Source organism: Pinus tabuliformis, chromosome X (genome assembly GCF_031772625.1).
Source record: "Pinus tabuliformis cultivar Carrire ecotype Pingquan chromosome X, CPIR1, whole genome shotgun sequence".
NCBI lineage: Eukaryota > Viridiplantae > Streptophyta > Pinopsida > Pinales > Pinaceae > Pinus > Pinus tabuliformis.
Genome location: NC_142308.1, coordinates 1471502023 through 1471525203, shown reverse-complemented (window position 1 = coordinate 1471525203; position 23181 = coordinate 1471502023). Strand labels below are relative to the sequence as shown.

At 38.4% G+C, this 23181-nt stretch overlaps 1 protein-coding gene and 1 pseudogene across 3 annotated transcripts in view; one reads left to right on the top strand and one right to left on the bottom strand.

The window, feature by feature from the left end:
* Nucleotides 1-4124: 4124 nt before the first annotated feature.
* LOC149145551 (pentatricopeptide repeat-containing protein At1g11290, chloroplastic pseudogene) lies at nt 4125-9040 on the bottom strand (annotated as a pseudogene). 2 transcript variants are annotated; one of them, XR_016264042.1, is made up of 2 exons: nt 8737-9040; nt 4125-8411 (listed from the first exon to the last, which is right to left on the bottom strand). The product of XR_016264042.1 is annotated as a pentatricopeptide repeat-containing protein At1g11290, chloroplastic pseudogene, transcript variant X2 (transcript). The 2 variants fall into 2 exon arrangements; XR_016264041.1 differs by having other exon boundaries at nt 4149-4402; nt 4738-9040.
* Nucleotides 9041-13649: 4609 nt separating this feature from the next.
* Nucleotides 13650-23181, top strand: part of LOC149145550 (Cyclophilin-like peptidyl-prolyl cis-trans isomerase family protein) — a 35541-nt gene continuing 26009 nt past the window's right edge. Inside the window, 1 exon segment of the mRNA XM_089447580.1 lies at nt 13650-14697. Within this exon segment, the coding sequence (XP_089303706.1) occupies nt 13923-14697 (775 nt within the window). The 5' untranslated portion in view covers nt 13650-13922.

The following is a 23181-nucleotide window of genomic DNA, read 5'->3' as shown; positions in this document are numbered from 1 at the left end:
AACTAACCCTAGTATAGCGAAAATCTAAATATCAATGTATGTGAAAGGGTAAAAGAATAAAGAGCATTAAATGTGTACTTACATGTACGAGAATATATCCAACCACCAATAAACTTGCCAATCAAGAAGCTCCAAGACAAGAAAAGACAATCCATACATCAAAATTCATCCATGCTCCAAAATTTCATCCACCAAGAAGGAATAGTGAAAATCTCAAGAGAAATACAAGTCCAAACCAAGTGATGATGAGAAATGAACTCTCATCATTTGTATTTATATACCTCTAAGGAGTTCAATATAGCTATTTGAGCCTAAATTAGCCCCTATAATAGAAATAATGTGCAAATAACTAACTTTTGGTGACAATCCCACTGAACTAGCTCATAAACAAAATAAGAAGCCTCTCAAGAGGATGAACGATCAATAATACATATCATTGAGCTCTATAAGAAGTCTAATGAAGTCCATAAGTTCCATAATGATGAATAGGACTTCCAAAAGTAATGGACAAGGGTTTGGCCCATTATTCTCCACATAATAAACCGACGGTGCTCCCAATGGGTGCGAGGGCACACAAGTGACCTCATGGGTCTCCAAGTAAGTCAAAGATGCTTGTAGATCATTTGTAAGGGCTCAGATGATGGTGTAAGTGATGCCACATCAGCATACAAGTCCTGGGTCATCTGCCAAGTGCATGGTACAATTGTGGGGTTGTCTGGGAAAAGGTAAACTAGGTGCATCTTCCTCGTCCAATAGGTAAATATCGAGCAATCTCTGAACATCTCTGGGGATCCATGGAGTGTCTACTGTTGTGGAGGCCCGTGGCTCTCAACACACACCCTACATGTGCTAATGTAGCTCTCTAGAGGGCTAGGACCCCATATAGGAAGAACAAACCCAAGATGGAGAGCACCTACAATCCCTCATAAGATCCAATGTGTCCCCTAGCCTTCCAATACAAGAAGTCATCAAGGAAATCAAGTAAACGTGCTTACAAACCATGGACAACAGGTGGGGAATTTATAATGGCATGCCCTTCCATAATGGGCTTTGGCATATGCTAATGTCTCCAAGCTCCAAGTGGGGTTAACCAAGTATTCTATTAGGTGGTTTCTACTTTTAAAGTGGATAGCATGTCCAAGATACATCCTTTAAAAGGGGGGTGGTATGCGCTGGAGAGATAAGTGGAGTAGGGAATGAAAGGGGCAGCCCTGGGTCACATGTTGGGGTACAAGAGTAGCTAATACAAGGGAAGCCCACACTTGGGTATATAATGTATAGGATGGAGAAATAGTGGTACTTGAGGTGCCCCGACCTTGATTTTTCCACCCTCCTTTATATGTCTTTTGCCTTTTATGTTTTTTCTTTAATTAACTTCTTGGGGCTCAAGGGGTAAGAGCATGATGTGTAGGATGTAGCAGTGGATACCCCTTTAAGGTAGGGCAGTTCATTGCCCACCAGGGGTTGGGACAATCATGGGTTCTTAAATGATAAAAGAGGCTCATCTAGGGCTTGTAGGAACCAGGGTGATAGCCATGATGATGGGGTAGAGCTCATGTATTGGTTTTTTCCCACATGCTAAATGTGTTTGTCTTGACCATCTGTTGCATTTTGTGGTACATTTTCCTGTTGAATGCAACCAATTATGCTTTTACTTTTCTTTTAAGCTACATCAACCTCCAGGGCATCATTCTAGACCTGACCCAAGGTGTGGCCAAGGGGAAGGGGAAGCTAACCCTATGTGGACCCAGTGGCAAGATGTGGACCCATGTGACAAAAATGATGAATGCGGTTATAATGATTGGAAGGGGAGTAATAGTGGGACCACACAACCAAAATCAGGGTTTCCTATGTAATACCATCCCTAAAGCCCAAATGTCAGTAAAAGAGATCCCATTGGACTAGGGTCCAAGGCTAACATTCAAAAGAGGTCTAAGGGACAAGAGCACGAACCTAGCCCACTCTTTCCACCGAATCCCCCCATTAATCCATGCCCAGAAGTGTCCATGATAAGTAAACTACAATACTCAATTACAAAATGACAAGGCATACCTTTAGGCTTGGGAGGCCCACCTTCAAACATACGATCGTGGCAGATGGGTGAGGGACGACATGGCTAGCTTAGGTGGCAGAGAAATAGCACAACGAGCTAGTTGGTAGCTGCAAGGCGTTGCTGGCTGTCGGCTGAGAACCATCTTGGAGAAAAAATTTCTCCTAGGGATATCACCTACAAAATGGTGAGTAACAAGTTGCATGTAAGGGTATTGGCCCACGTATGTTTTATTGGCCTCCCTTACCTATCATATACATAGAGGAAGGAGAGAATCATTCACTCATCATTCTTGTTCATCTTGTGCTAGAGATGTGATTACAGGAGCATACTGCTCATCCTCTTTCTCTTATATTTTCGTTTGTGCATTGATATCTCTCTCTCCCTGAGTCATTAGGGTCTCTTAAGCCTTTTAAAGTATCTTGAAGACTAGGGTTAGGGTTCCAACCCTTGGAGATTTGGACATTAGGGTTTTGAGAAGAAATCGTAGGTTGTACTTGGTGAAGAAGAAGAGGAGACATCTTGCCCTGGAGGACTTGCCCGAGTGATTCATACTTGTTGGAGCCCCATGATTGAGCGAGGGTTTTTTTCTTGGTTTTCACTTGCTAGAGCTTTGGAGAGCTAGTGGAATGCACTAGACTTGTGATAAGACTGGTATGTGCATGAACTTCACTTAGGCTTATTAATGAAGTATTCAGCTGTATAATACTTAAATTACAGATTCGATTTTCAGCCATCTATGTTCTTCATGGTTTGTAAATTTCCAGCTATTTATGTCTTGCTAATCTGACATAAGTTTATGATGATTATGTTAAGTGATTTAATATTATGATTGAAGAAGATAAGGGTTGTTTTACTGCTGTATTTACAGTTTAAAGTAGGCATTTTAGATCTGGTTTATACATTATAAGATTGCCTTAGAGGACTGAAACTTATCAGAAATGGTAACTTTTCTCTTAGATTTGCCTAGAAGTTAGAGGTTGTTAAGGATTGATTTGTTTATATTGGAGTCATCTAACAAGGCGGAGGAATTGCCCGGACAGCTAAAAGTGGCCGGAATCCGGACAAAAATATTTCAAAAAATCTTGTAGAGTCAGTGTTTGAATTGTGTTTTTGATGGTGGAAATGGATTAGCACCATCAAAAACATCTAGAACATCTAAATTTTTGAAGTTTAACAATTATAACTTGGATTTACAAAAATCCTTGCCGGATTTTCTCTAAATATGACCGGAATTTCCATAAATTTCCGGGCAACTCCTCCGCCTTGTTAGACAACATGGTTTATATTTCATAACAGCCCTAAGAATGAAAATTCAGAGTTAAGATCTGGGAAACCTCTTGTTGTCAAGGGGTGAAATTTCTGAATTGCATAAGAAATCTCAACTCACAACATGTCCACAGACCTAACTAAAAGAAATTAGGTGACGGGTGTAACACATCTATCACATTCAATTCATTAAAAGAAAACATGTAGAATGGGAAATATGTGTTACGGTTGGAGACATAACATACTATATGTGACTCAGTTTTCACAGGGCACTTGTGTCTCCTACATACAAGGAGTGATCAATCACTCCATACTGATGGTTTGGTCAAATAGAAAGTAAACCCCACGGTTTTCAACCTACTTAGCTGAACCGCTTAACGTATTCATTTATTTTCATCTATTATTATGTGAAAAACTAAAGATATACAGAAATGAGATCCCATGGTTAAGAATATTTAACTCTTCCTTCTATCACCTAGTTGAAATGAAACTACTATGAAAGCCTGCCATATTTGCCCTCTCAACTTTTACAGACATAAGGAAAAAAAATTAAAAATCCTAGAAATAAGCTAAGCTCAAACAAATATCAAGGTCACCCCATCACATTAATAAGCACAATTTATGGCTAAATAAATTGTGTCTGGCCATTCTTTAAATTCAAATTGCATAAGAACTGAAGTCCACTACACTAAAAGTGATGAACTGACTCAGTTCTCATGAAAAGTAAAGTAGTACGTAATACATACATCCATCTATCCCAGCACATTCAAATAATGAATAAATGCAGTACAGAGAAATGAATTCATCGTTCAGTCACTCACATTACCGATATTACATTTGGTTTTCTAAACATTCCAGTACTATCAAGTAAAGATAACATGATAGGTTAATTTATATATGAACACTGGCTTTAGCATACACCATTATCTTGTACACGATCTAGAGCAGCACTCAGGAGTCAGAACCTCCTTATATATCCTGGATTTCTGAGTGATGGAATGTACCTTAACAGAACATGACAGATACAGGTTGCCAATATAGAGCATATCAGCTTCCTTTAATTGTTCTTCACAGATACAACACCTGTTTTTAACCAATTGAAATTAGAATCACCAGTAATGTCCACAAAAGCACGATCCATTATTGAAATATTGAAGGTGATTTACATTGCTCCTTGTAATTTCTTGTCTGATTAACCTGGAGATGAATTTAGCCCATTATTGCATTCCCCACACAAAACTCTCCATGATCACTATATAGGTCCCCACACATCACTAATAAGTCCAAATGCAAATGTTAACGTGAATGTGGGCTAATAAGTTTAAAAGCAATGGCTAATTTCTCAATACAAGAGTAGCCTGTAAGTTCATTTACTTCCTCCTCCATATTGGACCTTTGTATTTCATTATTGTTCTCACCTTTTCTATGTCAGTCCACCTGCCAACTGCATAAGATGTCGGAAAATGGTACATATTTTCTTGTGACGTTGAAATCTAGGTCAAAAGGTGCTTTGCCACGTGTTCTCCTTGATGAATAGTATTGCAGAAATTTCTACAAGCGTCAAGGCAGGCTTCCACACCAGAATTATATTTTATTGGCACCATTTTCTATTATCCATCTGCCTCATGCACCGAAAATATTGCTAGCCCTCATTCTACAGGTGTGCATGCCATACCACTCATGAATGAACATGATTTTCTATTATCCATCTGCCTCATGCACCGAAAACATTGCTAGCCCTCATTCTACAGGTGTGCATGCCATCCCACTCATGAATGAACATGATGTGCTTTGGCTTTATGCACTGTTCTAATCTCTGAAACCGGTTCGAGGGTTTGGGGCCAAAAAATCTTTGCGCTACTTAAGGCATCTGTCACTTGGAATGAGAAATCCAAGTCCATGAATATCTTTAAGACTCGCTTCAATGAAATATTGAGTCTGTTGACAATGACTGAACTTGTCCTTTGGTAGAAATCGGAAAGGTGACTGTTATAGAAATGCAACATTAAGGTTCAAGAAACACCGATGATGCTAGAAGTGAAGAAGCCGATCCGTCGAAATAGAGATAAACACCATTGCAGTTTGTCAGAGAATACTGCAGAGTAATTCACTTGAAGTGTCTGAAGATATCAACACACTTTCTGCCTGGGACCTTTCCTTCCATGCATAATCGAGAAAGAACAGAATAAAATTCAGCAGAAAGTGATCATCGCTCAAAAGTTCATCATTAAGAAGATGCAGAATAACTTCTCACAAATGCACACCCCAACAATAATGACCTTATGCTTTCATTTGCCAATATATTCCAATATCCATTAAGGATGCTAGGGTAGCTCAATAACATACAGTCTTCACTTGAAGTGTCTGAAGATATCAACACACTTTCTGCCTGGAACCTTTCCTTGAATGCATAATCGAGAAAGAACAGAATAAAATTCAGCAGAAAGTGATCATCGCTCAAAAGTTCATCATTAAGCAGATGCAGAATAACTTCTCACAAATGCACACCCCAACAGTAATGACCTTATGCTTTCATTTGCCAATATATTCCAATATCCATTAAGGATGCTAGGGTAGCTCAATAACATACAGTCTTTAACCATTATCTCTTACCTAGTCTCAAATAAAACCCATTCTTATTGCACTCTTGAAATCCAAGCACCAGAGAACGATGGAAACAAAGATGCCACAGACTGGGGCTGCCAACCAAAGGCATAATATATGCATTTTTTTTTCATAATTTGTGCATGTGCCACCTTATCTTATTTACTTATTACATTTAGCATCACCAGTAATCTCCACAAGAACACAATCCATCCTTGAAATGATGAAAACGTTTCGCATCCCTCATGATAATTTCTCGTTTGACTAACCTGGAGATGAATTTACTGGCATTGTGACAGTCACCACACACACGAAGATTCTTCGTGATCCGAATTGTAGTCCCAGGGCTCGTACTAATAAGTCCAAAAGCAATGGCCAGCTTCTCACTATGAGTGTAAACCATATGTTCCTTTACCTCATCCTCCACATCATGCAACACAAAGTCGGTGTCAGGAACATACCCTGCTTCCTCCATCTGCTTAGACAGAGCACCCAGTGTTGCATAAATTTCTTCAAATTGAGGATGAGATTTGTCTCCCACCATGAATGCATGAACCTTCTTATTTACTTCAATCAAGCTGCGCCCTGGTATCTTTTTCAAACCTTTGTTTTTCATCATTACTCTCACTTTTGCTACATCATTCCACTTGCCAGCTGCAGCATAAATGTTAGATAAGAGCACATAGTTTCCAGTGTCCCAAGGTTTTAACTCAAAAAGTTTTTCAGCCACACGTTTCCCCAGACCAATATCGGAGTAAATTCTGCAAGCACTAAGCAAGGCACCCCACACCCCAGCATTAGGTTCTATTGGCATATTTCTGATAAATTCTTCTGCCTCACCAAGACACCCAGCACGACCAAGAAGGTCTACCATGCATGCATAGTGATCCACGTTAGGTGTGATGGAATAATATTGTTTCATGGACTTGAAATATTGCCACCCCTTATCCAACAGGCCTGCATGACTACATGCACATAAAACATGAGTGAAGGTAACATGGTCTGGCTTTACACCCATCTGCTCCATTTGAGAAAAAAGTGCAATTGCATCTTCACCATGCCCATGCATTCCATACGCTGCAATCATTGCACTCCACGATATCACATCTCTTTTCAACATTTTGTCAAACAGCTGTCGCGCAATTTGTAAATTTCCACTTTTAGAATACATGTCTATGAGTGCGGTGCCCACAAGAACATCTGCCTCAAATCCATTTTGGATTATAAAACTATAAATACAGTTACCTTGGTAAAGGGATGCAAAATGTGAAAATGCCCGGAGCACACTAACCATGGTAGCCCGGTCAGGTTTTGCATCCGACAATTGCATTTCATTGAAAAGTGCCAATGCCTCGCAGGCATGTCCATTCTGACTATATCCTGCAATCATTGCATTCCATGAGACCACATCTCTTTCAGATGTCTTGTCAAACAATTCCAGGGCAACTTCAATGCTCCCACACTTGGCATACATAGCTATAAGGGAATTCCTGATAGAAACGTCTGAATCTAACCCATTTTTTATAATGTAAACGTGAACGTCTTTCCCCTGTTTCAGAGATGTTAATTCCGCACATGCTGGAATTGTGCTCACAATGGTGACCTTGTCAGGTTTCACATTCTCCAATTTCATTTGATGAAAGAGAGACAAGGCCTCACTGGCATATCCATTCTGAGCATACCCTGCAATCATTGCATTCCAAGTAACCTTATCTTTTTTCGACATTTTGTCAAATAATTGGCGTGCAACCTCTATACTCCGGCATTTAGCGTACATGTCTATAAGAGCTGTCTCCGCAAATACATCTAAGTGCATTTTGTGTTTAATTATGTATTCATGGATACTCTTGCCCTGTTCTAAAGCCTCTAAATGTGTGCATGCCCTGAGGAGACTCATTATGGTCAGTTGATTCGGTTTCATGTCTGTCAACTGCAGTTGACGGAACAGTTTGAAGGCTTCCTCGGCGCACCCATTTTGGGCATACCCCGCAATTATTGCGTTCCACGAAACCACACTTCTTTCGGGCATTTTTTCGAACAATTGGCATGCAATGTCTACACTCCCACACTTGGCATACATCGTTACGAGCGAATTCCCTATCGCAACATCGGATTCAAGTCCAAATCTGAGTATCTGATGATGAATTTCCTTGCCCTCTTGCAAAGCTGAGAGAGTAGCACATGCCTTGAGCGCAAAAGGAAAGGTGAATTTATCTGGCTGTATCCCTACCTCTTGCATCTGATGATAGAGTGTAAGGGCTTCTTCAGAAAAACCGTTGCAGGCATAACCTCTGATCATCATGTTCCATAAGAATCCACTTCTTTCAGATATTTTGTCAAACACTTGGCGCGCATCCAGCATATTCCCACAAATGGCATAGAATGCGGCGAGTTTAGTTGCTAGGAAGATGTTTTGGTACAGTCCAGTGATGAGAAGGTGGGCGTGAAGTCGCTTACCCTGTAACAGTGATTTTTCGTTGGTGGAGGCCTGCAAGAGAGAGGCATAGATGTTGGTATTGGGAATCGAACCCTCTGCGGATAAATAGTTGTTGGGTAGAAAAACCCAATTGGATTTTGGTTTAAGAGCAGCAGATAGATGAAGAAACACGTAGAGTATCTGTCTGTCATTTTTTAATTTGTGAGAAAATTCTGATTCCGGGGAATATAAGAGCTTAGTTCTGGAACTAGCAATAAAAGCCATACTGCAAATCCATAAGAAAACTACCTGAAATTCCGCGGTATACTTTGGATGGGAAGTTTTTTTTACTTTAACTTCATTACCTCTAATCTAGTGCAGTAGGTATGAATCGTACCTCTCACTTCTAACCAATGGAGTAGTCTACCCAGGCGTCAATTTTGCCTGGAAATTGTCACCGGGCATAAGAGAAACGCAAACGATTTGCATCGGCGATGCCGCCGCGGATCAACGATCCCGGCTACAACGTTCTCCGGCCGACGACAGTTTATTTCACCGTTTCCACTGCCGTTAGTGTCACCAGAGTTATATGGAGCTTTAAAACTCATTACCTCCGCGTACATTATTATAGTTACTGAACATTTTTGTTCGGAGGTCATTCTACAAAAAAACAATTGCAGCATTTCAAAATCTGTTATATATTATATATTAGATCGGCTCCGCAACAGTTATCATATTTTTTGTGCCGTCAAAATCTTGTCATTTTTTAATCAAATGGTTTCGACAAGCTTATGTAGCTAATCTTCATGTGTGAAAGGTATGAAAAAGAGTTACAGTGGATTACATGGATAAAAACTGTATGTGTGAAACGTTAAGAAGACTTGAGGGTGGATTAGAAGTATCAATTAATGAATGCAGAGCAGGCGAAGTGTTTTGGTATTCGTTAATTTTTTGGGTATTAATTAATTAAAAAAAAATTAAGTGAAATTTTAAGTGTAGTGTTTTGGTTAGATATCAATTGAGAAGCAATGGAAATACTTAAATTCAGTGGAGATGAAGATAAAGGCTTAATCCGTCTTATGGAATTGTTGAATATGGTAAAGGAACATGGAATTAATAAATCTATGGCAAAAACTTATTTCATGGTGAAATTTCAAAGTGGTGGATGAATATTGATTTTGATACTAGATGGGATATCACATGGGAAGCATTTGAGAAACTATTTTTAAATAAATCGATTAAGTATATAAAAATGGAGGCATGAATGGGTTTGAAAGTTAAAAAGATGTGTTTCTTTTAAGAGGTTACAGGTCACATTAAGATGAGGATAAATAATGTACACCTCCATATATTTTAGCAATCAAATCGTTATATAGAGGCATGTTCATTGTCTCACAAACAAGGTGGTCTCATACACCAATTCAGTGTCTAGCTTGATTGTGACCTTAAAATTATATTATTATTATTATTGTAAGATTCAATATGAATAAAAAAAGCTAAAGAGGAGATCGAGAAGAAGGGCAATGAACTGTCTAAGAAACAAACCTTAATGAAATACTCATTAAGGAGAAATGTCCCCCAAATACTCAATTACATTAATACATCCAAATCACATGTCCTCAATAATAACTACATGATCTATATATACTTATTCACACATTGCACACGTGACCACATACATTATTAGGTTGACCCTATTACATATAAATTTACACATTAATGGACATTTAAGCCATATGTGCTTGTCCTTGGGGTCATACAATATACATTTAACCCAGTTTATGCGCCCCTTAGGGTCATAACATAATATCCTCCTTCAAAAAGTTTTGACCTCAAATATTTGATATTAAAGAAGGGTATTACATGACATGAAACTAAATAATAAGATTTCCTTATATTCCTACTTTCTTCTTGCCATTGATGATGAACTATCCATCCAAACTCAATTTGTTTCAATGTTAATCCTTGATAGATGGTTGTTTCATAATTTTCTTTCCTTTAAGTCCATGTAATGTTGTTATGGCTTCTCTAATTTGTAGTAGTTGTTGGTTTTTGATGTATCTAGTTGAATAATGATTTTGTGATGCCCTTTTACATGAATATTGATGAGTATTCCAACTTCTTCCTCAATATTGCTAATTTGATCTTCTTGTCTCCTTTGGAATCTTTCTTAGTAATGAGGATGATGATATGGTTTCACATTTGATGGCTTTCTTGCACTTTGTAGAACTATTTCATTTATTTTCTTTTCAGTGATAATAGTCTCTTGTATCCACTTGAGCTCAACGTGTCGCTTGTGGGTAATTCTTCTCAATCCCTTTACGTAAATTTGATTGACAAATATCAAATTCGTATGTATAATTTGATTGACAGATACATAAATACATACATACATACATATATATATATATATATATATATATATATATATATATATATATATATATAATAATAATAATAAATTCTTAATGGAAAGACTATGAGGGAGATGTGTAATTCATTTGTTGCCCAACATTGAGTTGGCACATAGCAATGTAAAAAAATATGGTAATATTGGCCATAAATAAAATATTTCAATACCATTTGAAGTAAAATAATTTTGTCTAACTTTATATGTATAGAAAGAGAAAAAATAATTGAAAGCAAAATGATTCTTACTTTATGGATATGTGATTTCTACTTCTTAGTATAAGTGTAATTCATTTAATTATTAATATGGAGTCGACAAATGATATTTAAAAAATATTAATAACAACAAAATCTTCAATTTGAGCCATAAATAAAATAGTTCAATATTAACCTTAAGAAAAATATTTCAACATCAATTGTGTGTGTATCAATTGAGAGTATTTTTTTTTTTAATTGTTAAAACTCTTGAATAGTGTGTTCATCAGTGTGAGGGAGGTGTATTTCTTTTTGTGATCAACACGGATTTGACATGTGACATATAAAGAACCAACGTAGATACTTCTTAACTCCAAATCTATCATGCATCTAAAGGGATCAAAAGTTAAGGAAACATTTACACTTTTAGGGATTTGATCCCTCAACACTCGATAGATTTAGAGTTAAGATGGATCTATGCTAGTGATAATTAGTTTAGTTATGTTGAATCAACTTATAAATCTAAAGGGATCAAAAGTTAAGGAAACATTTACACTTTTAGGGATTTGATCCCTCAACACATGATAGATTTAGAGTTAAGATGGATATGGCTAGTTATAATTAGTTTAGTTATGTTGAATAAACTTATAAATCTAATATCACTAGTTGCTCCATAGAACAAGGGAGGCAAACATTTATCTTCAAAATATAATTTCTTCTTAATCACATACAAATTAATGTAGATTGAGATTTAAGTTTGGGTTGTTTTAGCCCCAAGGGTTAGCTTAGTTGGTCAAGTATGTGATTGAGAAGTCTTGGGTTCAATTCCCTCAACACTCTTGAGGTCAAGCTCCATGGAAAAGCCAAAAGGAAGTGATCCTTTTGAGTAGATTTGCCTACTACAAATATTATGTGGATGTAGCGGTCAACAATCTTTGGGGACCGTGAATCACATAGAAAAAAAAGTTTGGGTTGTTTGACTAACTTTTAATAATATACTCTTTGCATTGTTGACAACAATTGGATAGTATTAAAACAATTGTTTTGATGAGGTGAGGTTGAGATTGTGGTGTGATACTTTGTTGTTGTAGTTGAAGCCATGTTTGTAGTTGTCATTGACTTCAGGCAATTACTTTTTGTGTGTGTGTGTATTTGCAACATTACATTAAAAGGAGATATATATATATATATATATATATATATATATATATATATACAAACATGTATATATCACCTCGAGATTTGAATGAGAACTCATACATAATGTCTATGTCGAGAGGCATTGGGCATTGGGAGGATACATGGAAGTACTTGGCAAGGGAATTACCTTGCTTCTCTTTGATGCAACTACCTCATATATACAAAATAACCCAAGTTGTCCATTATTCGCCCATTTAAAGACAAACTTAACACCATTTTTTTCAATGGTTCTATGGTAACAATAATAATGTCATAATGGAGAGAAACTAATAGTAATAGACGTGTAAATATTATTTGTGGTTTTGTGGGAGTTTTGGACAAATAAAGTAGTAAGCTCCCTTTTGCAAGTAGTGAGATCCTTGGTTGTGTCAAAGTTAAGGAAAACATTGGTAACCATAATGAAGGTGACATAGGAGTAGAATGGGCAATTGATATTGCTTTTGTGTTTTACTGGCTTATTGAAAACATTTTCAATTATCACAAATGTCGTTGATCCTTGTCTATACATTTGCTTTGACAATCCTGATTGTAATGTGCTGACATATAGCTGCATTATCCCCATTTGCTACACATATGTTATTAGGGTGAAGCTCATCCCATGTTTATTTTTCGCATTGCGCTATAAACACAAAAGACAAATTCATCATTACAATTGCAATTAAGACAATCATTGCTACTAAGAGACTCATTGACTTAATTTGTTGGACCCTAAATTGACTTAGCGAATTGACGTAAAGTCCTTTTGAATTGCATCTTTGCATATTGTGAGCTCAGTGGGATGATGACTTACATAGTGACAATGTGAGCAAATTGAATCCAACAAACCCCTTCAAAGCCTTGTCAACTTACACCTTAATTATAACTAATAAACTCAATATGAACCTATCTTTTGTGTTCAATTTTTCACACTAGTATGTAGAATGTCCAAAATGATGAAAGGTCTCGTTTTCTTGTGCGATATATCCCTAATTCCTCTTAGTGTAATTCCCTTTAACATATAAATTGACTAAAATTAAATAAGAGAAAAACAAAAATAAGTCTTAATAAATAGATTAGAAGTAAATTCATTTGCAAGGAAGAACAAGGTAAAGTGACTTGAGCGATGTAATTGGTGTAAAAGCAAACTCAAATGAAACTATGAAATAAACTTTACATTGTAAAATGACCTTAAACGGATTCCCAACATCAAAGAAACACACAGTTACAAGCAACTATATGCTATTTGCTACCAATCATAGATGAGATGTCCAAATTCACAATCATTATTTGCAAGGAAGAGCAGGGTAAGGTGCCTTGAGCGAGGATATAGTGTTTTGACAATTAGCAACGGGAAGGTGTTTAAACAAGTTTCCACTTTTTGACCCTTTTCTAAGGATATCCAAACCCTATATACAACTTAAATAGTTTATATATTTGTAATTTTAAAATCAATTATTCCCAATTTCTTGATTCCCTACAAAACTAAATGCACAATGGAAAATATAAAAATTCAAAATCTATCTCGTGCACGGTAAGGGAAAACAATCGTGACAAAAGGTTCTTTACTTATCCAGGGCAGTTAATCCATGTCAGCTTCCGCTCGCAACTCAGAAATCGACACGCAGGCACCCAATCCAAACCGAACGCTGGAAGTTTGTTTACAGATTTCACACAGAGGAATAAGCGGAAGAATCCAGATTTCAGGATCAGACAAACATGCGAGGTTTGTACAAGAACATCCTTCCGCATGCTGCTTGGATTTTATTGTCCCCCTAATTCACTGAAAATTCCTTCATAGCCATGAATTTAGCCACACGGTTGCCATTCTCGCCCTCCGCACGCCTGCCTCCTGTCCTGCGCACCTCAGCGCACAAGTTCAAAATTATATCGTCCCATGGTCGACTTCCCACCCAGGCAGCGTACCCTGCTCCAGCTGCCTGTGGGCGCAGAGAGCTCGTAATTCTCACAGCCCTCGCAGCGGTCCCTGCCAGAGCCGAGGAGGAGGAGGTTGAGGTGGAGAAAGAGAAGGTCAAAAGCGTGGACACGACCATAACAGACCGTATCTTCATGGACATCTCCGTGTGCCCCAACGCTTTCAGGCTAGAGCGGGGCTCCGCCGTTGCTGAGGACGAGGAACGGACGGCGCCGGTTTGCCCTGAGGTGGAGGCCCTCGGTCGCATCGTCATAGGACTCTACGGAAAACAGGTGCCACGCACGGTGGCGAATTTCAGGGCCATGTGCACGGGGGAGGCCGGGGCTACGTACGAGGGGAGCCTCATACACAAGGTATTCCCGGGGCAGTATCTGGTGGCGGGGAAACAGGGGCGAAAGGAGAAAGGGGAAGTTCCGCCCCCTCACAATTTGGAGAGGAATTTGGAGACCGTGGAACCAGGGGCTTTCAGGCTACGCCACACTAAGCCTGGAACCGTCTCCCTGTGTTTGTCTGAGAATGACGACGAAGATCAGTACAGGCTTAGCCCTGATTACAGAAATGTGGAGTTCCTGATTACGACGGGGCCGGGACCTTGCCCTCAGCTCGATAACAAGAACATTGTCTTCGGTACCGTGCTGGAAGGTGAAACCCCACTTCGCTATTTTCTTTTGATCAATTCCGTTTTGCCGTTTCAACAATGCCGTTATAATAATATTTAGTTGATTTTATCCTTAATTACATGGAGAGGCCCATTTTAAAGTGAGCATAGTTGGTATTTGGGTGGGGGAGACTCGGACATGTCCAGTAAAGTTTTCACATAATTTTTTTTTGAAACTTGAAGAATCTATTTTTATCAGTCATCTCTCAAATATTGAGAGTAATTAAATGTATGGGTAAATTTTTGGAAAGTAGTATAAATATCACGGATTTCTCAAATAGCGAGTGATTAAAGTTTTTGAATTAAACACTTTAGAAAAGCTTGTCCTTTCATTTTGAACTATTTTGTAGCTTGATAAAATTCTCTTTATTTTTTGTTTTCATAATTTTTAAACTATTATGTTCGTTGGCCCAATGGTGGGTGAATCAATGCGAGGCCAATTTTGCAATTTCACCTCTCTTAATCATATATCCATATAACAATGATTCGTAAAATTAAATCATCAACTATAGCAATACATCATCATATAAGCAATATATCAAGAATTCATCAACAGATCAAGAAACCATCACAACACAAAGTGACAATTTTTTTAGGTGGAAATCCACACGGGAGAAGATCACCAATCTTCTTCTTCTTTATTTTCAATTCATTTGCAGACTCCAAACTGCTGGAGGCAACTACCCTCAAGAAATGCAAGCTGCCGCTTGCGGTAGGCTACAACCTGATTGAGACACCAACTTCAAAAGATGCAAGCAACTGCTCACTGTAGGCTACAACCTGAGTGAGGATCCAACCTTGAGAATGAGTAGGCTCCAACTTGCTCTAGGCTCCAACCTTAGTGGAGGCACCCACTTCCTTCTTCAACTTCCTTGTGGACCTCCATTTCATCTTATTTTCAAATTGGATCCACTATCATCATATATCATTGAAATATATAAGTTATGTTATAATCTGCAATCTGCTGTCATCATCACAACTTGTACCATCATCTCAACTTGCATATACAGTGTTTTGCCACAATCACTGTCAACTTGCAAATGCTATCACTGTAAACAATGTCACTGTCACGATCATTGTTATTGCAAACATTGTTGTCATCATCACAACTTGTACCATCATCTCAACTTTCATATACAGTCTTGTCAACTTGCAAATGCTGTCACTGTAAACAATGTCACTATCACGATCACTATTATTGCAAACACTGCGACTGTCACTGCAACCTACAAACACAGTGGCTACTCATACTCTGCTTCAACTAGCTCAACAATTTGGTCACTCAAATTCTTTCTCGGAACTTATTTTCACCATGTATCAAAAACCATTGGACCCTGCTCATAAACCCTCAAAAACATATTCAAGGGACTCTGTCCATCAAAATAGTGTAAAAAAACATCACACATGACTGGTTACACCCGTTTCTAATTCTTGATCGTCCAACTTCTTCTAGAATCAAATTTGGACTAATATTGAGTCCAAAAATCCAAAATAACCAAATACAACTATATAATAATTCAATATTCTACAAATAGGCTCCTTCTAGACAGTCTTTAAAAACTTGTCATATTCCAGTGCTAGCCACTGGCAATCTGCTAAACGTTCGACAAATGGACCACATATATAAAATTAAAAAACTTTTTTGACCTGCCAAGCCGCGTGACTCGAACTCTGGACAAAGGATAGATCACTGAAGTGCCTTACCAATTCCGCTAAACGATGCTACTTGATATACCATGCTCAACTGTTTGTAATATGATACGGTTGATCCAACGCAGGTTGAAGATGTGGTCATCCATGGTGGATAGTCCTCGTTACGTCACATGTTTCGAACTGATGCAACCAATCAAGTATGCGACCAAAACCAATGCGCCCACTCATGTATCAATGTGACTAGTATCAAATCAATATGACCATGGTAATTTGGGTTGTGTTCTTAGGCTATACGATCAATGTGCTCTCGGGCTGTGTTCTTAGGCTATATGATCAATGTGCTTTCGCGCTGAGCTCTTAGGCTCTCCATGGCTCCATTGTGCTCTCAGTCTATACAATCACTATGTCTTGGCTGAGCTCTCAGGCTCTCCATGACTTCACTATGCTTATATGATCATTGTGTTCTTCAACTAAGCTTTCAGACTCTCTATGGCTCCACTGTACTTGTCTGATCACTGTGTTCTTCGGTTGAGCTTTGAGACTCTCTACGAATCCACTGTGCTTATATGATCACTGTGTCCTTTGGTTGAGCTTTCAGATTCTCCGTGGCTCTACTGTGCTTTCAGTCTATACTGTCATTGCCTTCTTGGATGAGCTCTTGGATTCTCCGTCTATCCAGTCATTGTGTTCTTGGCTGAGCTCACAGGCTCTTGGTTTATACAATCACTGCGCTCTTGCGCTGAGCTCTCGGGCTCTCAGTCTCAGTCTTGTACAATCATTGTGCTCTCGAGATGAGTTCTTGGGCTTTCGGGCTCTCTATCTATATGATCACTATGATTCGACTCAGCTATTGGGCTCTCGATTTATATGATCATTGTGAGCTCTCGGGATCTTGGTCTATACGATCACTGAAACTCAGCTAAGGATAAATCACTGTAACAACTCAAAACTACGTTATTGTCTTTGCAAATGAATCTCAAGTTAGGTCAGAACAATGATCCTCAAACCAAAACAAATGAATCAATTTCAATCTCAAAACTCCACAAACACACATTCTCAAAACAACGCCCTGTATCTTTGCTTTCGATTCATGATCATTTGAAGTTTCGAACTCTTGTATATATAATTGGTCATGTGGACCCATAGCTCATGAGAGCCGACTCAAGGGTTGGCAGATTTGTAGTGTTAAAGCTTGTGCCATGAGAGCTGACCAAGGGTTGATGAATTTGTTGTGTTAAAGCTCATGCCATGCAGTGATTCCATTACCATGAATGCCTTTTAATAGGACTGTGACCATGTCCACGTTTCATTTGGTGGTTCGATAATACCATAACTCGACCCAACACGCGGTGGTTCCATAAGATCATAATTATGCGGTGATTTCATAAGGTCATGATGTGGTTCCATAAGACCATGATATGGTTCCATAAAATCATGACTGTGCACACTTGTTAAGAAGTTTGGTAACTAGGGTTTTGCCCCAAATATGGGTCCTTTATTGTTGATGATTTTCAAGAAGCCATAACTTTTCCTTTGGGGGGTATTTTTCAACATATGATATACTGTTGGAAAGGTCTTGACAAGGCCTATCCAACCATGTTGTCCATAAGCTTATTAGGGCATCATAATAGTATCAAAAACTCAAATGACTTTTAACTTCCCCTGTAGGAGACCCATCTGTCATTTGGTTTGATAAATGATGTTGTTGCTTCCTTAGGTACTTCTTGGCATATAGAGGATACTGCTGCTCTCTTAGGTACCCCTTTGACATCAATGACGCTTGTCATTAATGACAACATAATGTGCAACAATATCCCACGTTGTCATTGATGGCAACACCATTAGATATTGCTAGTTATTGATGTCATCTAATCACAAATTCCCCCTGCGCGAATGCTTTCCTCAATCAATGTTAGTGTCTGCATCAATGTATACAATCTCTCCCTGTTTGACATCAATGGAAAAAGGTCACATATATTTGTTGAAAACTGCCATGTTGGTGATCCTGCATGAGTACTTGTTCCTGGATGATTCTGCAGTCCTGACTAAACTATGCTTCCTTCCTGCTATGATAGAGTCTCCCTCTGAGACCATGCTTCCACTGCTGCTCATGATTGTTCTTGTACTCCCCCTGAGACCATGCTTTTACTGTTGCTGTACTCCCCCTCGTTGAAATATATAACTAGGTTCGGTCTTCATAATGACATATGTAATCATGATTTTATGTATTTGATGTAATGAGAAAAATAAATTTATTATTGTTATTCTTGAGGCATGGATTTCATGCTCAAGGGAAATTTATTTTTAGATCAAGCTCCCATTGAGAGCTTCTAGGGTCTGTCATTAAGTCCACAAGTCAAGAAAGTCATTGTCATGTATAAAAGACCCATTTGGGCATGTTACATATTGTAAATACTAAAGAGAATTTATTTGAGTCAAAATAGAGTCAAAAGATCCTCCAAGATCTCATCATGGTGCAAAGATCAAGTCGACCTACATGAAGGGACAAGTCGGCCTAAAGATAGCAATTCGTATCCCTCACAAGCCTATAAATAAGAAGGAACTCGACCTCATTTGTACTCTCACTCAAGCAAGTTCTATCTCCTCAAGATTGAAGCTGGAAAAGGATGAAGAAGAAAAAGAAAAGCAAGATTGAAGTTTTGGGCCTCTCTCTCTCTCTTGTGTTAGGGTTTCTATATTTGTTGGGTAGATCGAAGTTGCAGAAGGATTTGCTGGGCAGATTGAAGTTGCAGAAGAATTTGCTAGGCAGATCGAAGTTGCAGAAGAATTTGCTGGGCAGGTCAAAGTTGCAGAAGAATTTGTTGGGATCAAAGTTGCAGAAGAATTTGCTAGGCAAGTCAAAGTTGCAGAAGAATTTGCTGGGTAGGTCGAAGTTGCAGAAGAATTTTCTGGGCAGGTCGAAGTTACAGAAGAATCTGCTGGGAGGTCGAAATTGCAGAAGTTGCTGGAAGGAAAGCTCATTAAGGAAGAAAGGTTTGACTTGGTCTTGGAGGGTCTTGTTCAGGGTTCATAAGTCTTCGAATTCCTCAATTGAAGATTCTATAAGAAAATAATTCTTGCGGGTTTTCCTCTCAATTGGAGAGGTTTTGGCCGTGGCTGATCGCCTATATCCCGTGTCCTTTGTCTCATTGTTCTTTATGGTTTGGTAGCTGTTTGATGAAGAGAATACTAATAATAATAAAGTTAAGTAAAAATACATCACATGCAGTTATCTAAGAAGAGAAATCACCTAATGTGGCTACCCCTAGATTTCTCAACATGGTATCAGAGCTAGGGTGACTACATCAAAGAAAGGCAACTTAAAGAAGGATACTCAAGGGCCGAAGCTCAAGAAGATCATTCTGGAAACATCAAGGACATCGAATCATCAAGAAGGGATTCATAAGGACCGAACAAACTAAGGAGCATTAAGAAGAACTACTCAAGGATCACACCATCTAGAAGCAACAATAAGAAGGAGACCTCAAAACCCTAGATAATCCAAAGAAGTTTTCTCTAATCAAAGAATTCTTGGGAAGTTTACAATCTTCAAAGGAAAGAAGACCTCAAGGACCAGTCATCCACTCAATCAAAGAAAGATCGTACATTCAAAGTATCTTGGGAAGGCCACTACACTATACTCTATCATTCGAGGAAGCAAGAAGAGGCGTTGTCATCATCATCAAGGAATCAAAGTGATCTCCCTCTCTTTGGAGGATCACTTTTGAAATAAGACATCTTCATCAAGAAGACATCTTCTATTACCAACATCATCATGAAAATCAAGAAGGCATAAAGTTAAAGATAGTGTCATCAAGGAGTATCTTCACAAGTAAGTATCTTTATATTTATGATTGAATCTGCTATCAAAATCACTGCATTTTGCAAGGAAAACAACAAATTGGTTGGGTCATCAAACTTTTTTGCATGGAAGAAGAGGACAGATTTGATTCTCATAGAAAATGAAGTCATTGAACATGTTACGGGTTCAATCACTAAACCTCCAAAGGAAGAAGCTCAAGCTCTTGCAAAGTATATGAAAGGGGAAATAAGGGCTCAAAGGATTCTCATAGAATCCATCAAGGATCCCCTCATACCTTATGTATCAAAGTTGGAGACATCAAAAGAAATATATGACAAGTTAATAGAATTGTTCTCTGTAAGTACTGTTGGAGAAGTGATATCTTTAAGGAATGAGTTGTACAAAATGAATATCTCAAAGGAAAGTGGAATAGCCTCATACTTTATGAAGGTATTAGAAATAAGAGACCAACTACAAGAGTTGGGAGAAATAATGTCTGACAAAGAAATGACCACCATAGTGCTCGATGCACTTCTAGAGGAATGGGGCAACTTTACATCTAGCATCTTTGGAAAGAAGGAAGCCATCCCATTCAATGAACATTGGTCGTTTTGTAAAATTGAAAAAACCAGGTTGAAGGCAAAAGGCAATGTAGGATCAAATGAGCAAGTCCAAGCATTTGCTGCCATGGCTAGGAAGAAAGGAAAGTTTGGTCCTAAAAAAAAGAACAAGAAGAATATGTCGAAAATCCAATGCTATGGCTGTCATGAATATGGGCACTACAAGAGAGATTGTCCTAAACTCAAGAAGGACAACAACAAAAGAGGAAGGGAAGAAGCCCATATCACCAAAGAAGTGGAAGAACCTGAGAAGAAATCAAAGGAGGAGGAAGTGAGAGATCTCTACTATGACTGAGATAATCTCCTCCACTAAGTTCTTTTCAGTTTTGTAAATAATAGCTATCATGGTAGGAAGAATTGTAAGTATGATAGGATGCATCATATTAGGAGATGGCATCATGGTAGAAGCATGCGATTGAAGCAAGAGCTCATTATAGTAGCTTGAAAAGGAGAGCTGAAGCAGAAGTCTACATGGATGTAGCAATCATCACATAAAGGAAGTAGCTCATGGTAACCTCATTGAAAGCTTGTGTAAAGAAAGTCATCTAGCATGATAGAAGGAATTCATCATACATCATCATCATGAGAAAGGAGCTTTTTCCAGATGAGGATAATCTAGATCCTCTAATTGGAATCTTCATTAGAAGGTTCACCTCTACTTGGAAGAAGCAAGTGTCTCACTAATCATTCCACCTTGTGTGGGATACATTGTTTAGAAGGATGATGGTATGGTGACAAAGGAGTGCAACAGGTCATGTTTATTGGAGTACTTACAATCAAGGAAAGGAAGATGTCGAAGGAAGTCTAGATGACCAAAAAGAAAAAAGAGATATATATATTTGATAGATTAAGTCATGTCATTATATAGTTGCTGACAACAGGGGTAAATGCTCCACCTTGTGAGCATGATCAAGGATCTCTTCCTTTGAAAAATGCATGAAAGCAAGGTTCACATATTGACAAGATGAAATCAACATAATATGTCCTCATATGGAATATGAGGTGGTTGACAATCATGATGAAGGAACTTGGTCAAGAAGTTCTTGGGAAAGCAATATGTGAAGGAAGGAAGGAGAGATCATAAAAGTGGCAACTATGGTCTCATAAGGGAAGGAAATCAACATCTGATGACTAAAAGAATTAGACATGACAGCTCCATATAAGGTATGAGGACCTTGATAGGGTCTGTAAAATAAAGAAGACCCTTGACACATGAAGTCTTGGGGATGTGTTTATGAATGTGCAGGATGTTGCAGACAAGCAAGATGTCATGATGAAGGGCCATCACAAAAGGTAACTATGATTTGATATTCATTAGTTGATTTTTGAATAACATTTGGATGGGTTGATATAGGGCTACCGAAAGATGGTTGTAGATGTCACCTACAACTATCACTCATGTGGTTGGATGAAAGATCCGAAAGGAAACATGACTTGAAAGAGATAGTTGTACGAGGAAAAAGCCAGATGTGGACTAAGGGATCACTTTTCGACAGAGAGAAGGATGACATGACCAATGTGGCTCGTGAAGGAAAGTGATGGATGGCCGATGCCTGACGAAAAGATGAAGGCTCCATAATGTTGAAATTAAACTTCATGACATCAAAAGAAGGAGCCCCACAAGCAACTGATAGTCACATAACCTCCACCTAGAGCAGAAAGCTGCTGGAAGCAAGTCCTTGTTTAAGAGGGAGCTTGGACAAGTCCCTAGATAAGAGGGAGCTTGGGTACATTCCTTTTATAGGAATGGGTACATTCCTTTGTATGAATGGGTATATCCTCCCTAGTTGAGAGGGAGAGATAGACACATCGTTCTTGTCTTCACTTTGGGAAGATAGAATGGAGAATTGGGTAAGCATCTAACATTCGATACTCTTTGAGGACGAGGTAAGGAATCCAAGATAAGAGTAGTCGAAGAGGACCGATATTCTTTGAGGACTGGGAATCCAAGATAAGAATAGTCTTGGAAGGACATACTCTGTGAAGTTTGAACACCTGGGTGGGGTATGTACCTTGAGAGATAATGCTGATGGTGTCTACAAGTCATTGGTCTCGCCAACATTGTGCTATGATCTTGTGGAGAGATAGAGTTGTTAGTCAAGGCCTTGCTATGTGACAATGTTGGATGATGTGATGCTAAACAAATGGGTTACCAATTCGACTCTTCCTATGAGAATTCTTCATATTTATAATGTCCAAGTACCTTGTATGGATTATGAATACCTCCCTAGTTAAGAGGGAGTGTTGAAATATGTAATTAGGTTTGGTCTTCATAATGACTCATGTAATCATGATTTTATGTATTTGATGTAATGAGAAAAATAAATTTATTATTGTTATTCTTGAGGCATGGGTTTCATGCTCAAGGGGAATTTATTTTTAGATAAAGCTCC